Source organism: Choloepus didactylus, chromosome 2 (genome assembly GCF_015220235.1).
Source record: "Choloepus didactylus isolate mChoDid1 chromosome 2, mChoDid1.pri, whole genome shotgun sequence".
Lineage (NCBI taxonomy): Eukaryota > Metazoa > Chordata > Mammalia > Pilosa > Megalonychidae > Choloepus > Choloepus didactylus.
The window spans coordinates 241,557,092-241,577,921 of NC_051308.1; the positions used below are offsets into that span (position 1 = coordinate 241,557,092).

Consider the following 20,830-nt stretch of genomic DNA (forward strand, 5'->3'; position numbering starts at 1 on the left):
TTAATATGTACCATAAAGGGCATTCACCCAGTTCTTTTTAAAGTCCCCAAATATACCTTACACCCAAAAAAACTCACAGTGGTAAAATAATTCTAATTCATGGGGTGTGCAAAGAAACACATCTCCCAGTTATAACCCTAAACCAACTTTTTATTTTATGATGGCTAAAAAGATAAAATACATAATTAATCAACCACATTTCAAAGCTATTTGTGCTTTTGTTTTTTATTACTCCACTTGCCACCTGCTGTGGGCAAAACCAACTCCAATTCCCACCCCCCCCTTTTTTTTTTAATCTTGCAGAGAAACAAAGAACATTTCCTTCTGCCTATCCTTTCCCTTTGAGCTTAGGTAAGCTGGAGGGGAAAAAAAAACGTATTACTATTCTCATTTTTTGGGGTTATCTTCCCATACACGGTACAGAGAACCAAAGAAAGAAGAAAGCAAGTATCCAGAGAATAATCACATTCCTTTCAAGGGCAAATATTTCATCATCTCTGCTGTTCTTAAACAACAACTAAGAAATGGCAGTGTGTGATGTAGAAAAAGGTATCTAAACATATTGTAACCTACTTCCCACACGGTTTTCACAGACAGCTTTAATGTGTTGTATTAGACCAATACTGACAACAGAAGCTTCAGTTTTTATTGCTGTTAATACCCTGAGCAATTACTGTAACTCAGCAGGAACCTCTGCCCAGAACAGCACTATCACATTGTAATCAGCATTTCATAAGAGACACTGTTCAAACACAAAGGCATCTGCTAATGTACAAACACAAAGGCATCTGCTAACGTACAAAAATAGTACAAAAGGGGCTTGGAATCTAGTAGGTAAAAAAAAGAATGTTTGCAATTTTATTTCATAGCTATATATTTTCCATGTGTACTGGTATAAGGTTTGATAAGAAATCCCACCCGAAGACACTGAGCAGGGAAGGGGCAGTAGTAGAAGCCACTACCAAAATTAAACTCTTTAGGAAACCAGGCCACTACACCATGTCAGTGCAGCATCAGTAAAAAATCTTTGGAAGGAAAGATATAATAAATAGCAAAGAACTCTAAAAAAATGGTGAAAATTCATACTGAATAAAAACTGAACAGAAAGCATTAGATGTGACAAGATTAAACTGCAAGGCCACTCTGTTAAACAACCAGGGAAGTCAGAAACAGCCTACCAAGAATAAATAAATCGTAGAAGTGAAAGGCACATTTGACTTTCTTTTTTAAAAAGCTTATTAAAAATGGCTTTGAAAAGAAAAATAAATGCCATGCACTTTTTAAATTAGCTAAATTGGAATATATTAATTGGCTGTTTGGAGTCATTAAAATGATAAAAAGAAACAAAGGAAAGGCAGAGTTAAAGATCTTTTCAGACTACACTTGTTTTTCTTTAGACTAAAACAATGTGTATCAGAACACAATACTGTCAGAAGTTAGAAAGGGTTTTGGAAGTAAAGACACTCACAGATACTGATAAACATCTCCACAAAGCTAAAGAATTAGGACTTAATTACACCTAAGAATGCAGAACAGTGGTTCACATCCTTCAAGCACAAGGATCACTTTTTAATATCAAAATGCCTCAAAAGATCCCCCAAATTATAGTATTTGATAGTATTTTCAAGTGTCAACTGTTTGAGGAAAACACACTAAGAAAATACATAATAAATGATAAATTATTAGCTGCATACTGCTCTTAAATAAATGAATTTTTAAAATCGCCAACAGCATATTCATACATATGAAAAAGAGTTGTACAGACATATGCAGGGTCATTTATTTAAGACTGAATATGTTTATTTGCAGACCTTTGCAAAATTTTTACAGATACCCAATGATCTAAAACTCAAAGTACGGGAACCACTGCTCTAAAACAAAGAGATTTCACAATGGATGGTATCAACATTGATGCACCTGGGAAAAGTTTCTGATGAGAAAAGTACAGTAGCTACAGCATCCCCAAGTCAGACTTTCTTCCCCCAACCTCCACCCCCCTAGGAGACTCAAACAGCTCAATATATATTCCATATCTGTCAAAATACCTAAGTAAATTACCTAAAACCAGTCTTCAGCTTGTTTATAAATATTTTTTTCTACTCAGTGTCAATTCCTAAAATTTGCCTTACTTCAGGCTCTTAACAACAGCTGAAAATAAACGTACTACTTCAGAAACTCAAAGGAATCTCTGAAATCAGTTGTCAAAACAGCTACTAAAGGATTAAAAACTTCAGAAACATTATTTACAATATAAGAGTTATAACAGTGTTAGAAAACTAAAATAATATAACTAGTAACCAACTTATTGTAGTGTTAACGCCATGAGGCAGTTAGCACTCAAATCTTGAACTAGTTGGTTATAATGTCAATAGTGATGGAGGGCAATCAAAATAGACAGCAAATAGAACTGGAAAAAGAGAAAGTGCAGAACAGAATCAACAGCACAGAAAAAAAAATGCTTACCAGCTTGAAGTCTTGAATGCTACAGATGAAATACGGTGTGTTTGGCCTCCGACTCTCGATATACACACAGTCTTGAAAAGAAAAAGAAATTTTAAAAAAATAGTATTTATTGTTAAGGGAACAGAGACAGGGCCCATAAAGCCACTGCATAAATAAACAAATAACAAAGCACATAATTTTGTAAGTAAAATTTTTTCAAGGTAATATGAAATCACAAGTAACTTTATGCTAAAAGAAAATAGCCCTTTTTGAACACTCTTCTAATAATTTAAAGAAGTAGATGAAGCATCAATTTTTTCATGATCCCTAAAGACGGGGGGGGGGGGTGAGGGGGGGGAATCACATGGAATTATCCATATTCAAATGAGGAAGCTTAGATAAAGGGAAATTCCTTGTTCAAGCCTACACAAGGCAAAATCATGAATATCTCATTCAGATAGATGCCCTGTGTCTCCACAAAGAGAAATGGTTTTGTCAAGTGCTACTCTTGTTCTCAATACATATTTTGTGAAGAAATAAATGAAATATACGAAGAACACAAGCTTGAACATGCTATTAGAATGAACTTTCCACCTAAACCAAGAAAAAGAAAGAAAACTGATCTAATCTCTTGTGGTTAACTTGCTATTAAACTTAGCCTAATTGTAAAGAAACCAAGGCAGCCAATCAGAACTGGAATAAAGAAAACCAAATTGCATTTTCCTCCAGAAAAAAGAGTGCTTAGTGAAATTACATTTGACATGGCAGTGGTTAATTATTTTTGTTGCTCTCAACAACTGGTGTCTAAAAGGTTGCTTTGATAAATAGTCTGTTAAGATACATTTAAAAAAAATTTTTTTTTTTCTAAGGAAAGCAGTGGCTTTCTAAAGGGAGGTAAAAAGCCCTCCAAATTGGAACCCAAGATCACCATGACGTTTAGGCCAGGAAAATCTATGCATTATTTACTGAGAAGTAAGGACCACTGCAGTCAATCAAACCTTCTAGGGAAAGTGACCATAATGGCCATATTTAAAATGCCATTCATTTTATTTTTCCTCAGGACCCTTAAGAACAAATGCATCTTAGAATAACTCCGGTGCTTGGGGAATACAGACTCCTCTACAACTTCATTTCTCACACGTGTTAAAAGTCAAGAGCAAAGGGGGACTGATTTTGAGACATCCATCCAGTAGACTATTTTAAGTAAAAATAGCAAGAAACCAATTCCCCAGGATAAAAGCTGCAACTCCAACTCACAACAATTTTGGAACAACCCTAGGTTCTTAATTTTTGTGTTACAACCCCAACTGTACCCACTACCAGTATTTCAAATCACTAGGCAATTATTTACTCATCTCCCCTCAACCTGAACCCCAAATCATAGTCTATTAGCCCTCTTTTTAGTATTACTTCCTAAAGAAAGCCATATTTTGGTAGCTCATCACATAACACTATCATTGCCTAGCTACTTTCATTGGCTTCAAAACAGGTCACTTCCTATCAAATGACCTCCAATTTCTTAACGCTCACCTGACAAAAACCTTGCTGCAACATGGGACCCGACTCCCAGGGGTGTAAATCTCCCTGGCAACGCAGAGTATGACTCCCGGGGATGAATGTGGACCTGGTATCGTGGGACTGAGAGTATCTTCTTGACCAAAAGGGGGATGCAAAATGAGACGAAATAGCTTCAGTGGCTGAGAGATTCCAAATGGAGTCGAGAGGTCACTCTGGTGGACATTCTTATGCACTATACAGATAACATGTCTTAGGCTTTAATGTATTGGAATAGCTAGAAGTAAATACCTGAAACTACCAAACTCCAACCCAGCAGTCTGGACTCCTGAAGACAATTATATAATAATGTAGATTACAAGGGGTGACAGTGTGATTGTGAAGACCTTGTGGATCACACCCCCTTTATCTAGTGTATGGATGAGTGGAGGAATGGGGATAAAAACTAAAGGACAAATGGGGTGGGATGGGGGATGATTCGGGTGTTCTTTTTTCACTTTTAATTTTTATTCTTGTTCTGGTTCTTTCTGATGTAAGGAAAATGTTCAGAGATAGATTGTGGTGATGAACGCATAACTATGTTATCACACTGTGGACAGTGGATTGTATATCATGGATGATTGTATGGTGTGTGAATGTATTTCAATAAAACTGAATTTAATTAAAAACAAAACAAAACAAAACAAAACAAAAAAACCTTGCTGCATACAGGGCCTGGTACCACACCGCATCCTCCCCCCGATTGCATTCTCCAAAACGCACCCTACCCCCTCCATGTCAAACCTTCTTTACTCCTTCATTTCACCAGTTCCAGATCATACTGCTGTTACGATGAGTTAGCTCTAGAGGCAGAAATTTCTCATGTCTCCTCTGTAAATAAATGACAACACCTTCCTACCTGTACATAAAACTAACAATTTATAGCTCTTGTTTGTTCAGTTACTATCTGGCAGTCAGAAGGTCTGTGTTGTCTATATTACTATCAATCTTAGGTGGCAAATTATGAGGTTCCTTGCGCACAGGGCAATACACTCACTTCTACATTTCCTGCACCATGAGGATAGTGCCTGGCCTTACTGTTTGTAAAATAAGCCAGAACTGACTCAAAGGACAGATGCTTAGAGAGTGAGGACTTTGTACAGCTTTCTTCTTTTTACACACAAAAAAAGAGCTTTATATATACTTTTCATAATCAACAGAATCATTATTACTCCTAACTCTCTTATTCTGGGACATAAAGCAGCTATTAACCTGGATAGAAAAAAGGCTTGCCAGAAACAGGAGAGAGAATATATGCTCTTATTTCTTACTGCAGAAAAATGATGATCTGTAAATATACCAGAATGCAACTGTTAGAGAAGAGAGGAGAGGAATAATACCCTGGTATGTCAAGGGTAACCACCAACATCCATTTGTTTAAACATTACTCAGAGGTTTAACGGAGGCCACCTCACACCTGGCCTCATGAACACTGCCACAAGGGCCATGAAATGTAAGAGCAGACCCTCAAGCCTGAAGTATGTAATTACTACAGTCTTTAAAGTCTCATTGCTAAGTAAAAGTTACCATGGCAACCCAAACTGATCCAGAGCTATAACTTCATATATGAGACTCCAATAAACAAGACTAGCAATTTGTAAAACAGATCAAGGTATCAGGTGATTTCTAACTGTCCGTACCTTGAAACTTATTCTTGAAAAAGTCAGAAAAGCTCACTGCAAAATTAAGTGACAAAACACAGAGCTTGTTTTATATAAACAGTCACGTAACACAGAATGACTAAGATCAGGGGTAATATGAATTAAAAATTTCCAAACTGTGTCAAACTTGTCATAGCAATAAATGGGAAAAACAAAACATTGTTTAGACCTGGATTTTCTAACTCATTGTAAAATAAAAACATGGAAAACTACTGTAGTGTCAAACTTCTGTTTGCAATGCTCCGCCAAAAGTAGGGTGATCCAACTAAAAGAGAATACATTCTAAGAAACAATTTGGAATTCAAGTCTCCAGAAAAAGATTCTATTTTATTATTTTTAATGATTTTTGAAACAAAAGGTTCTATTTTTTTATTACTTTTAATGATTTTAAATTAAGGCCAAATACCTGTATAAGAAGTATTTTCCCCTTGAATCATTAATTAAAGCTATTTACAAAAATTACTCTACATAATTGTTTTATTTAACACAAAAATAAAGTAGTTTATTTGGAAAGGAAAAGATGAAAACATGAGTTAAGAGCGAAGTTAAACTTCAGTTGTAATATATATGTGCCTCATTAATCTTTTAAAGTCAAAATAATTTGCCAAGGTTTTCACACAATCAACCAGTGCACGGGTTGTCTGAAGCTGGTTCTAAAATTGGTTTTAGTCAGTTCGATCAATGATCCTCAACCTAACAATCCCCCATGGCCAGGATGAGTACTGCTGACATCTTCTTTTTTTTTTTTTTAAAGAAAAAGAACCCTCTTTTTTATTATTATTAGAAAGCTAGCAGTTCTGAAAGAACTGAGCAAAGCTGATGTGATCTATTAAGTGCATAATGCACATTTTCAAAACTGCCCATATTGAAAATACATATTTAACAGATTGGGCAAACAGGTGCTACAGGGCAAATATAAATATTTTTTTAATCTTAAATTCAGCATGCATGAAATGGGCCAGAAAAATGAGTAAGTCTATTATCATCTATATCAATTATTCTAAACAACACTTGATAACTAGTTCTCTCTTCAGTAAGGGTATCTGGAAATGAAATCATCAGTCTATGTTGAGACTTTTTCTCTAACACCTAGGCCTCTGCCTGGGAATGGATCCATGATTAAAAGACCTAAACCTTTAAGAACAGGGAGCAATAAAATACATAATCTGGAAAATAATACTTAACAGGGGCGTTTCTGGCTGTTTTTCACAACCACATAGCTTTGTGGCCAAGAATCTATTGTGTCATCTGCAAACAACAGAGCATCTACAAAGCTTAGGAAGGAAGCCAGCCAGAAAGTGGAGGCAGAAACCCAAGGCAAAGAAAGCCCTCTCTGCTTTTTCTACCCTCAGCAAATAAGCAGGTTTATATAAAAAGAGCAAGAACACTTCCTCTCGAGGATAAAAATCACAACCGGCAGTATTAGACAGTTTGTTATCATGAAACACAGAAACCCTGTCAGCATCTTTCCTGACAGGCTCCTCACAAAGCACAGCGGGCACCCACTTCACGCCCTCTTCAAGCACCCAGCGCCGTGGGCCCCAGCTTCAGAGCTTGTGGTCACAACACATGGGCATCCTCTAGCCACTGCTCTGCGCCATAAGGAATTCTCCTCCCCATTAATGCATTTCCTTGTATTACCCTTTGAAATACTATCTAGTTCCTTCACAAAGCATGACATACCACTCTAATGCTCTGAGTATAATTTCTAATTAAAACCCTCTACTTGTAAAAAGCATGTATGAACCAAGACTTTCTCACAAGCAAATTCCCCAGAGACATGGAGGAGTTATAACAACCACCAGGACACAGTAGTGTCATGGGAAGTTACCCCTCAGGACTGCTGTGCTCTTCAGCTTCCCACTTCACTTACCACCCTGTACAAATGCTCCAAACTATTCAGAGAGCTAAAAGTAGGTTGGTCCAATATTACAGAATGAAAAGTCCAAAGGATGTTTCCAAATTTCTGACATGAAGAACAGGTGTGTACATATGTGTGCACATGCATACTAGAAACAACACTGAAATCCTGACCCCCAAATGCCAACCCAGAGGCACTGATACAGGTATTGTGTCTAGCCACTTCTCTCTTTAATAGTATCTGCATTTTTAAAGTGGTCACTCCATTACTGTATAAATGATATTCTCTATTCTACATAGCAAACACTCAAAACAAATGAATTCAATAAAGATGTTATAAAAGCAGAAAAATTATATAGGATTCTGGCGAGAAAGCTGCTATGCTCTATCAAGATGAACAAAAAGAATGCTGCTTTCTAATAAACACTTTTTTAGCAAATAACTCAATTGCAGGCAGCCTACCCTTAGTTTTCTGCCAGATTCTTTCGCAAGAAGGTGACACTCCCATTGTTTGGGAATAGTAGAGAATTGTGAAGGGAAAGGAATCAAAAATTGGGAAAACTGCACCTCATTAAGTGAAACGATCCCAGTTTTTACCCTAATCCTGTCTGTAGAAAACCATGCTTGGCCCTGAAAACTGTTAACAAAATTGGCCAGTAATATCCTTTAAAATACCCTAAATTCTGTGGAAGAAAGATCTTGGTTCCTTTCTTTTTTAAAATTTATGATAATTAAATTCCATATATTCAGATGTTTATAGATTCCTAACAGTGCTACCATGTTTACTTGGGCTTATCTTTGTCTAAAAATAAGGCACTATATACTTCTAGCAAACATTCGTCTATCTTTGTCCTTAAAAACTAAATGATGAGAAAAACCAACATGGGGGTGGCGGTGGGGGTGATAGGTCCAATTAAAAGGGATTTGTTTAAATTTCACACATTTCTTTTTTCTCCTATAGGGGGTCAGAAAATCGTCCAATGCATCAAAAGCATAAAGACAATGATGTAAGACAATCATCTTTCTAACTTTAAGAAGGAAAACTGGTATTTGGAATAATTGTGCAGCATGACCCCCTTCCCAAATCATATGCTGCATGGACTTGAGAACTCTGTATTCAAGAACAAACAAGATCATCCTGCAGCAGCAACAATCTTATTATAGTTATAGTGATACGCTAAATATTAGTCATGGTTTGACACTTGCATTACTCAAGCAAAGAGCATTTTAAGCACTTATCACATTTTACTCTGAAAATATTCCTAAACCCCCTTGTAACCCATATTTAATCTCTATTACAAAAACATTCTAGCCAGCTTATCCCAAACACCTAGTAGATTATAATCTCAAGATTATAGTTATACTGTATTTGTGCAGAGTTTATATGCCAGAACAGAATACAGGTAATCTAAGGGGGGAAATCTACTTTAAAAATCAGCAAGGGCCATCTACCTTAAGGAAGCAAAGTATTTTAAGGCCTTAGAGACACAAGGAAAGGGCATTTCTAAACTGCTCTCATATCCTTCTATATCTTTGCCACCATACTCAATTTACTCAACTTACCTATCTAAAGCTTAAAAGGACAGCTAACGAGGGGAGGGGAAGATAAGAGCTATGGTGTGTTTTGGGTTTTGATAATGATAATTGTTTAAAACTGAGAGTGACGATGATTGTACAACTGAGTGTGGATAATGTGAGACACTGTTTGGGACAGAATATATGTTATGTGAAATCAGGGACCCCCTACTTTATAAAGTCAAGCCCTCAATCTTAAGGCTTGCTCTTATGAAACTCACTTCTGTAAAGGGGAGGTTAAGCCTACCTATAATTATGCCTAAGAGTCACTTCCAGAGAACCTGTTTTGTTGCTCAGATGTGGCCTTTCTCTCTCTAAGCCCAACTCTGCAAAGAAATTCATCACCCTCCCCACTTAGGGGGACATGACTCCCAAGAATGAGCCTGGCCCTAGCCTCATGGGATTGAGAATGCTTTCTTGACCAGAATGGAGAAATGTAATATAGCAAAATAAGGTTTCAGTGGCTAAGAGATTTCAAATAGAGTTGAGAGGCTATCCTGGGGGCTACTCTTATGCAAGCTTTAGCTAGATATTCCAAATGACCACCATACGCCAAGGCCCAAATCAACAATAGTCTCAAAATTTCTAAAGAATATCCAGGTCCTTATCTGAGACTCTAAAAAAGTTTTACTCACTAAGTTTATTTTTCAGAAATTTAAAACCTCCAGATTGTTCCTATGCTGTCCTAGAACTCAGAGGCAACAGCCTTTTCAAGAACATCAACCAGCCGATCCCCCTTCCCTATAATGTGACACCCCTTTTCAATATGAACACAGTAGAGTGGTCATTGCCCTGATACAACTGAAGACTGAGACAGTGATCAAATGAAAGGGAGGAGTAGCAACAGACAAGATAGGATTTAACAAAAGATTATGACCTGAATCATTATATAGTTTTTGGTTTTTTTTTTTTGTTTTTTTTTTTAGTCTCTAGTGTATTAGAACAGCTAGAAGGAAATAACTGAAATTGTGGAACTGTATCCCATAACATACTTTGAAATCTGCTCCATAGCTACTCGTAAAACCTTATTTTGAAAGTTATCACATTTCTGTAGTATGTTATATTTCACAATAAAAAAAAAGTTAAGAAGAGGGGATGTATAACAATGTATCTTGTGCTGGACAATGTCCGTGATTAACTGTACAAATATTAAAAAGTTCTTTCATGAACTAGAACAAATGTATGGCACCATTACAAGGAGTTAATAATACAGTTAATAACAGAGGGGTACATGGGGGAAAATGCACCTATTACAAACTATGGACTATAGTTAACAGTAACATTTTAATACTCTTTCATCAACAGTAACAAATGTACCACACCAATACCATGGCTCAATAATAGAGAGGGATAAGGGCATTGTATGGGAGGATTTGGTTTTCCTTTTTTATTATTATTTCTTTTAGGGAGTAATGAAAATGTTCTAAAATTGATCATGGAGTATATACACAATTACATAATGATAATATGAGCCAGTGATTGTACACTTCAGGTACTTTGTATGTTGTGTGAATAGATCTCAATAAAACTGCATTTTTTAAAAAAAGGGCAGCTAACAACCCCATCACCAGTTTAGTGAATTTTACCCTACTAAAAGAAAAAAAGTACAGCTATCAAATCCCTATAACAGACCTTTAACTCAAAGATTATAAATGGAACCTGGTTGAGATAATGTATATTTAAGAAACCAAAGTGGAGAGAATCCAAACACTTCTAAAAACAGTATTCATTGGAAAAATAATCAGTCACAGGTAGGCTGATGGGAAGGTTCTTCTCTCCCCATATGGCTGACAACAAACAAAATGCTAGTCAGATCTGCTGTCACATCACGCAGAGCAGATTTTCAAGCAACACTGCTTGCCTCCTTTCAGAAAACAATGTACTGGGAGCCTAGGTTTTACAATAAAAGATTCAAAACAATTTGCAGTGCTCACTTGAAATACACATGAGTATTCAAAATGCCTGGTCTATAATTCTTATCTGGCAAATGATTTTATCATAAACTGGGATCAGAGTGAATTCATTTTCTTTACAGGTTTTCTGCTGTTTAATGGACTGTCAGTGTAATTTAGATTTCATCTATTTAAACTCATTCAAGCCTGGCTCCTGATTGTACAGTAAATGGAACATATTTCTATGCAATGAAATTAATGACAGTTAATTGGAATCTGCAGTTCTCGATTTTGTACAAGCAACTGTTCCACAGTTCAAGCATCAAGCCACAAAATTTCCCACACCAATTTTTTTTTCTATACTTTATAGGCATTCACAACATGTTAGCCCTCCCTGTAAAGCTAATGGATACATTCACTTAACATTCCTTCCCTTTCAAATACTTACAACTGACTTTCCAGAAACAGTTATGACTTAAATATAACTAAAGCAGGCAGAATAAAAGCTTAATTATCAGCTGAACAGAGAGATGCTCTATTATTATGGGCAATGGTATTTTTTCAGTTAGCAAAACTAAAAATTAGAATTTTCTGCCTTGCCATACCATTATTTTTACTATTGGATGATTTTCTTATGTATTTCAAGTCAGTCACAATGTCAACACTAGGTGAAATTATTTTAAAGTAGGCTACACTCATATGGATTTAGATACATAAACAAGGCACATGACATGTTAATATATACTGAATTGCTTTTGAAATTGATATTCTGTTTTAACAGAAATTGAACAGCATTTCTGAGTTTTACTTATCAGACAAACAATCCCACAAGTGATTATTTCTTCTTGCAAAACCAGCCTTTCACTTAAGCATCCACACAGCTACGGAAAAGATGCTTGAAGGAGAAAAAGATAGGAACACAAAGAAGAACCTTAAAAGAAACTTCCCAAATAATTACTTTAATAAGCACCCAGAATTTCCTGTCCCAAAACTTTTAACAACCAAGGTCACAGACCAAGAGACTGAAGTCCACACAAATCCTACTGGCAAATAAGAGAACTATAGAAAAAAAACTCAAGATACCGCTTTCATTCCAATTCCCAGCTTAAATACATCTACTCGCTGTGTTTCTCATTTTCCTATAACCACATTCCAATTATGCACCAATCCGTTCCTCTGTTCATGCTGCTACCCTATTTAGAGATAAAAGGCAGAGACATTTTGGAAAGAGCTCAGAGAGAAGGTAAGACATGTAATCCAGAGCTTGTCACCAGGAGAAGCTAAGGGAGAAGCTAAGACAGAAGTCCAGAGACATGTTGGAGATAGCCACTGAAACCAAAAGCTAAACCCAGGAGAGAAGGTTCAGCAGAGCCAGCCATGTGCCTTCCCATGTGAGAAAGGAACCCCAAATGCCATCCACCTTTCCTCAGACAAGGCATCTACCTATTGATGCCTTATTTTGGACATTTTCATGGCCTTAGAACTGTAAATCTGCAACCTAACAAACCCCCATTGTAAAAGCCAATTCTTTTCTAGTATTTTGCATTCTGGCAGCTTTAGCAAACCAGAACATTTGGTAATTAGTTTCTTTTTTAATTGAAGTCAAAGACTGAAGATTTTCACATGACTAAATAAATGAGACCTCAGATTTTTCATTAAAGATCTTTAGCCCACTATAATTTATAAATGTCATTTTTGATAAGTATTTGGGGGAAAAAATTCCACCTACACAGTGATTTCCAATCATCTATCTCTTGAGGAGTCTACATGTAGTAATTTTGCTTTATAACATACATATCATTCTCAGGCTGAAAAGTATTTCATTGGCCAAGGGGATAGAGGGGATCTTGTCTGGTAATTTGCCATCTACCTGTCACATTTATAATCAAAATTAATACAGATTTGAGCAAGGTAGTACTATTTAAAGTATCTAAATGCCTCATTTCCTAAAATGAAAATGAGAGATTCAATTTATTGTTTGGGCCATAGAGGCTCAGGATGCTTCTATACAAAACTGTACTCAACACACTCCAATAAATGAGTGTAGCTGCTCCAGGCCAATATAACACTTAATGAGAGTTTTGCTTCAGCATGCTCCTTTTGTAATTTGTACCTTGGAAAAAGCATGTTTTAAATATCTACTTAGACAAAATGAATCAGAACTCTGGGAAAAAAAACTAAGACTTCTCTGTTTTAAACAAAGTGGTAATAGGCAAGTGTCGTCAAGATTCCATTAAAGATAAAAAGTGAAAAGAAAACATTCTACAAGGAACAGAATCATACACTCATAAAACATTCAGACTTATTGGGCACCACCTATGTGTGAGCTAAAACTGGAGATACTGAGATGAATAAAAACATCCTTCCCTTGACGAGTTCACAATCTAACAAGAGCTAGAAATGGAAATAAATAACTGTATGTCTTCAAATCATTTTAATTGTACTTGATCTTCAGTCTCTGCAACAGAGACTTCCAACTAAGTTAGATATCCATTCTCCCCATCTTCCTTAAAAGCAGAACATCTGATATTTAGCTGGGCACATGGCCCCTCAAAATAAAGACAACATTTCCCAAGCTCCTTTGCAGCTGGTTTGGCCACGTAACTAAATTCTGGCCTTGGGATTATAAGCAGACATAGCATTTCAACTTCTGAAACCTGAATCCTTAAAAGGGGAGGCCCTGCCCTGGTTATCCTTCTGCTAGTCTGAAGGCAAATGTATGGCTAGAGGTGGAGCACCAAACGGACCATCAATGGAAATGGAGGCCACACACAATGGAATAACAAACGTGCTACTGTAACTAAAGAGCCAGGCCAAGAATTCACTCTCCTGAGTCACAATTCAGCATTTTTGGCCACTATACTCAAATTTATCTTTAAATTATTTTAAAATGGGGACAAATACTAAAATTACATTCATGAACAGGGTGACATTAAGAACACTCATTTGGGGAAAACACTTTAATTTTTAAAAATAAGGAAATCTAGTAACAGATGACCCCAGTAAGTAAATTTAACAAAAAAGAAAAACAGAACTCTTGATTGAGAATGACTAAAACAGGTTGATGAGACAGGATAAACTATTCCTTCAGTAGGATTAAGAATCAACCTCTAGAGGCACATTTTGTGTAGGGTACAGGTTGCTGGTGTCTTCCAGAACCACTAAGATTCCCCCTTTTTTCTACACTTCAGTGAAGTTCGATTTCAGGACTTGAGAGGGAATGCGTGGCTGCCTGTCCCAGAAAAATATAGGGACCACCGATAATCAAATTTTCTGGAACATTATCATTCATAAACGTTAAAGTTGACCCAGAATTCATACTGTACTAAGTTTTCTGAATAAACTCCATATTCTATTTCGTAATGGAAAGAAGACAACCTCTGTTACAGCTTCTTCATCTCTTCCTTTCATGCCGTTAATGTGGGATTGAAAAGAAGCCAACAAATGTGTCCAATCCATTAAGGAGATGAATATTTACCATTCAAAGATGAAGTAAACTCTCATGCTCTACCTAGACAATGCCTCTCCAATTTCAAAGTCATAAATTCAGTCGCTTGCAGATGCCAAAATCATGTGGTGCACAAAGGGCTAGTTAGAAATAATTGCAAAGGAAATACATTTTAGAGATCTTTAAAAGTCCAGATACTCAGCAATTTTCCTCCTAAAGAAAGTGAGTAGATACGAATTCATAAAAGATCATCACTGTTGTTTATAATTGAGAATATATGGCAATAACCTCAAGTCCAACAACATAGTATTAGTTAAAATATGGCTTATATCTATCTATTAATGTGAGAGTGCCTAATGTTCCTGTACCACAGATGTCCTTAGCAATCTAGTAAAGCCTGCATACTCATTACCCAAAAAAGAGAAGAGAAAAAAAAATTATTTTTCAAATGCATAAAATAAAACACACAAGATTACATAGAAAATAAAATGCACTGAAATAGCTATAACAATATAAGAAAAAACAAATCTGTAATATATGTACTCCTTTACTGATTCATTAAATAACAAGATCTACTAGAGATTATTCCCTTAATATCCTCTGTAATTTCCAAGTAGATGACTATAAACATTATTTGAGATGTTTTTCTCCATGTGATGTGATATGAGAGTATCTGTGATTTATTCTGCTGACAGTCACAGGTACTGCTAACAGCACTGTGGTTTACCGTCCACTTCATAATTGAAGAAAATGCTAAACATTGTTTGAAATATAAGTTAGTGAAAATAAAGACGTAATTTTTTTTTCCACACACAAATACAGTCTCCTGAATTCCATTCATAGATCCTTTAATTAACCCCGGATCCCAGGTGAAGAACCCCAGCATTAATGGCATACTAAGCAACAATAATGGTGCAGATTTACAATCTCTGGCATGGGAAAAGATTCAGGGTATGTTAAATTAAAAAGCAGATTACATTTATTGTGAGTGTAATTAACAACACTGAAATATATATGTGAATGTGGCTAAAAGGGGAAATTTTAGGTTGTATATGTTTCTAGAATAAGAATTTAAAAATAAAACACAGGACTGTATAACACAGTGAACTCTTATCGTTCTTTCATGAACTATAACAAATGTACAACATTAATATAAGGGTTAATAACAGGAAGGTATACAGGAAAAATACACCTAATGTGACTATAGTTCATTATGATTTTAATATTCTTTCATTAATTGAAACAAAGGTACCACACTAATGCAAAGTCTTAACAATAGAGCGGTATATGGGAACAATATTTTTAAAATGATTTTTCTGTAAACCTACAACTTCTCTAATTAAAAAAAAATTTTTTAAGCAAATTAAAAAACTGAGTAACATAACACCATGTATGTTTACTAAGGAAAGTGAATATGCAACAAAACGTTAACAGTTTAGTGGGTTTAGCTTTTAACTTGTGTTTATCTCAATTTTATTATAAATGGACCCATACGACAAAGGCAAAAAGCAATTGGTGAATTCCACGGGAAAGAACATAAAAATGGAACACAAGTTAATCATTCTAGAAGTTGAGTTACAGGCACAAAACCGGGACTTGGAAATTCATATTTAGATGCATCAATGGTACAGCACTCAGAATCCTAACAGCTGGGAAATAACAGAAGTAAAACCTAGGACAAAACTAATGATCTCTCCAAACAACCAGCCTCCACCAATCATGACCTGAATGCCAAATGCAATTTTTAAAAAGACTGCACTCCAGGAAGACAAAGATCTATTTTTTGGATAGTTACTGCAGACTTTAAAGTCATTCTAGTTTATGACCCTGAAGCATAGTCCAGAGTTTTTCTCCCTCAAAATGTCTTTCAGGCAGTACAGAGAGCAAACTGGAAATTAGGTCTTCATTGTCTAGCTTAAAATGTAAGGTATAAAATTCACTGTAAGGAAGAGGCATTATCTCCCCAGGTCTGAGTGACATTAAGAGTAATTCTCAAATAGAAACTTCAAAATCTTAGGTATTTTTTTGTACTGTGAAATAATGGTAATTAAACCACTTTTCAAACTGTTCCTGACAATGTAAAAACACAATATACCAAGTGAAACCTTTTGTAACATTTCCCTTCCCACTTCTAAAGAGAAAAAAAAGAAAATTATACAAGGTATTAACAATCCCTCAATCAATTTGGTAATTGTACAATACCTCTTTTACAATACCAGTAAAACGGAATTTTCAAGACAAGCAGAATCAGAAAACTAAATACCATCGAACAATGATAGCCTATCTTAGGACCAACAGTTATACATAGTCTTAATAATAGAGCACATATTAAATGTTAATGTAAAAACTGAGACCAATGAAAAGAAACATCTTGAAATAATATTAAAAATCTGTATTATGAACTCACACCCTTTTCCTCTTTCTAAAAAGGTGTTATAATAATTAAAAAAAATTTTTTAACTCTCCCCATCTCTATTGATCATTCCAAAATGAGACACTAACACTCCATCTGTCAACCATCAACATATCTGCCCAGCAGCACACAAAGAAAGCCAGAACAATGCCTGCAGCCCTCAAAAGGAATATACAACAACTAGATCTCTGCCTTTTATAGTTCAGTTTACAAATTTTACGTATTACACTAACTGACCATATTGGACATTACTGAAAAGACACTCCTTGCAAAGGCAATTGACTGTAATGTTCAAAAACTCAGAATGACTAATGAGGTCTGAATTAGAGACATACGTAAGAAAATAAATTTGGGAATATAATTACTGAATTAAATGTGGAATATATTTCATATATATGTCTGGGCACATTTTTAATGGTGAGGATAATGAAAAAGTTTTAAAGTTGCAGGATATTTAATGCATACATAATGATAAGTAGCCATTGGGTACAACTTCAATACACTTGGAAAAAGAAGTTTATCTGTTTCTAGACATTTTAAACATTAACATAAAAGAACCAGGTAACCTACTTACCTTTCCCATCTATTTTATAGTACTTAAAACATCCACTGTGAATTTTATACTAACACAAAGATATGAAGGAGTAGAAAGAAACATTTATTTTCACATTTTCTAATATTTAGGGTATTCAGTTTTCTCCAAAGCAAAATTCATTTATACAATCACCTATGCTGCAGTATTTAAATATTTTTAAAAAATGAAATCACTCTTTTCCACATATATTTTTAAGTAACTCAACAAACATTATACACAGCTCCATCTTTAAATTCCCAGACAATATTTTTAATTTTGGCAAGTCTGTTTTTCTCAGCTGCTGAAACTGTCAGAATAAATAGAAGGCAGTATCTGGAAAGACAAACACAGGGTCAATGTCAAATACAAGCCAATCTCTCTCAAGAGGAGAGCCAAATTCCTGCATTTCAATTCAAATGTTACCCAACTCAAATACCACCCTGCCACTTCAAATGAAAATTGTTTCCCTTTAAAAGGAGCTTTTTACAAAACTGATAGAGTATAACAGATTAAACAACTCTTTCAGCAATCTTCTCAGCTGCTACAAAGCAAGGCATCAAAGTATAATTATAATAAAAGGAACATTTAACAATTAATTGAGCCAGCAAAAGCGAAACCTCCAGAGCTTAGGAGTTCAAACGCCTGCTCACTAAGCAAAAGGGCAGAGGATTTTAACACAGCTGCAGGAAATCTCAGTCCAATTAAACTCTAGGTAAATACAAATCTTGTTTCACTGTGATTGGGACTTTATTTGTCACAGTCCACTGGATTGATTTCAGTATCCAGCTTGGAGAGTCAAACAAAAGAAACCCCTGCTCCTCCTTTGTCTCTCTCCATGCTATGGTATTAATCCAGAACACCTCAAGGTTCTGAGGATCCGTGTTGAATACAGAAGCCTCCCCCTAGGCTGTCGCCTTTCTTTTACAACCAACCAACAGACACGACTCACACAAAGTATCACACAGTCACAAGGCAATAACTGCCTCTAACATATTCGTAGTTAGTGCCAGTTTATAATGATGACAGCTTAACTAAGTCACTTTCTTTCCACATCCAGTCTGTTGAGATTCTATGCAAGGAATATGTACACTTTTTCAAAAACAAAACAGAAATAAATAGGGTTTCAAAGGGGCATCATTTAGAATGGCAACTGCTTCACAGGGACACCTTTCAGACTGGCTAGCTTTTTAAAGAAGAATTTATACTGGTTTAACCAGGGTGTGTGTGAGGTGGGGTAGGGGAGGGAATACTAACTAATTTATAAGGCATCATTCTATGCCTGGTGGAGCTCATAAGGGAGGTAGAAATAGTTACAACTTAATACCTAAATGCTTTCAACCCTACAAACATGTAAAAATTGTTTAAAAATTTAACCGGGTCACTCAACCAAATTATAATTTAAAATACAGCATAAAATGCTAGGTAATGAAAGAATTTTAAGGACTAAATGACAGGCTGAACCAGAGGTTAAGGAAGGCTTCATAAAGGAAAAAATCCAAGTGGGATCTTTAAGAATGGCGATCATTCAAACAGGCATAAAGGCAGGATAGAGCATTTCAGACACAGGGAGCAGGGGCTGGCAAACTATGGCCTGCAGGTCAAATCTGGGTCAAATCTGACTGGCTGATTATTTTTTTAAGGCTCACCAGAAAAGAATAGTTTTAATCTTTTTTAATGGTTGAAACAAAAATAGAAAGAAGAAGATACTTCTTGATACATTAATTGCTGTTTTCATGCTACCATGGCAAAGTTGAGTAGCTCAACAGACGATGCATGGCCAGCAAAGAAGAAAAGATGTACAGTCTGGCCATTTACAGAAAAAGTTTGCTAAAAGTTTGCTCTAGAGGAGCTCACTAAACAATAAGTAAAGCAACTCAACTGATGATGTAAAAGGGTTTTATTTGATAATAGCACATGCAGTGGGGATTCACTATCATTGCTAGTTCTCTCTGCAATGCTCACCATCTGTTTATAAATGCTCAAGAATTTTTCCAGAGGTTGGTAACAAGCATACTGGTCTGAAGCACACAAAATAAGCCTTGTACTCCATCCCTTCATGAGAATAGTAGCCTCAAACAGCACATCTGCAAGTCCCTTTTCAAGTACTTCATTTGGGCAGAAAACTCACCTCATTTTATTGATCCAGACAAGGAATGGAAATACCCCTATACTTGAGGTCAAGAAAACGCTTTCAATTGACCAAAACATTCTTACAATTAGACCTAGACTCAGAATCACAGGACTCCAAGGAGCCCTACTGATCACTGGGAAGAGAAGATGAAATCTTTCTGCCATCCTAATTTAGATAGTGTCTTATATTCTCACCTGTCTGGACTACTACTTCTACCTTTTCTTGTGTAAAGAACCACGTTCCTTGATAGAGAGGACAAGGCAAAATAAAAGTGGAACAGGTGTGTTTTCTCTTTGCTCTCTGTGGACGGGGCCTTAATAGGCAAGGTATATGCCATCAATAAAAATACCAGGCTTCCAAGTCTTTATAAACTAAACTTGCTAACCACTACCACCAAAAGGAAAGCTCTCTTATCGACGCAAACCAAAACCATAATGACAGGCAGTTCCTGAGAAGCAACACTCAGACAGACTGAGTAAAACACATGATACCAGAAATGCACCATGACCCCAAACCAGGATGAAGCCCTGAAGAAGCCAAAGCCTATACTCAACAAGAACCACATTAAGGTAATGTCTGCTCTCAAAAAAACCCTACTCATGAATTTCACATTACTGGGATCTTTTTACTAGGGTATCTTTTGTGTATTTGAGAAGACAAAACAGCTTCCTAAGAAAAGTTTTGCTGCAGCCTACTTCTGTGTCACAGAATAATTTTATGAGATGTGACCACAAGACAGACAAGGCCATGTGAGATACCATTTCACTAACCATTTTAAGTATCTATAAAGATTATACAGTCCTAAGAATACGAATGAATGCAAGATTCCAACAGGTTCAAAAATCTTTGTCTTTGGAGAGGAAACACACTTACATATCTTAGGATTCTATCATGTTCAATAATCTTTTCAGTCAAATGTGAAATGTTAAAAAACAAACAAACAAAAAAACCAGGCAAACTATGAGAGTTACATAATGTAAAGTCAGAGGTCAAAAAATAGGGGGTTTTGAAGGTAGAGACATTGTCTATAAATATCTTCCTATACTAGATACATTATCTTTTTAAACCTAGGAGGATTAAGAATTAAGCAACCTTGATTAACTGGGATGGTAATTATCTTCCTTAAATTAACATGCATCTTTTACTCTTGAGAAGATTTACAATGAAGTTTAGCAAGATTTAAGAGAATCAAAAGTATCGGGAGGGGATCTAAGATGGCGGCATAGAGAGGAACAGAAGCTAGTTAGTCCCCCCAGAACAACAAATAAGCAACCAGGAAC

At 35.8% G+C, this 20,830-nt stretch overlaps 1 protein-coding gene across 8 annotated transcripts in view; it reads right to left on the bottom strand.

Moving 5' to 3' along the window:
- The window catches only part of RERE (arginine-glutamic acid dipeptide repeats), a 771,648-nt gene that overhangs the window by 432,022 nt on the left and 318,796 nt on the right, over positions 1-20,830 (bottom strand). For 6 of the 8 annotated variants that reach the window (XM_037828609.1, XM_037828611.1, XM_037828612.1 and 3 more), the window contains exon 3: positions 2,464-2,534. In XM_037828609.1, coding sequence (XP_037684537.1) covers positions 2,464-2,534 — 71 coding nt within the window. Of the gene's footprint in view, positions 1-2,463; positions 2,535-20,830 lie in introns of those variants that run through there. The other 2 variants (XM_037828615.1, XM_037828614.1) reach the window with 2 other exon arrangements.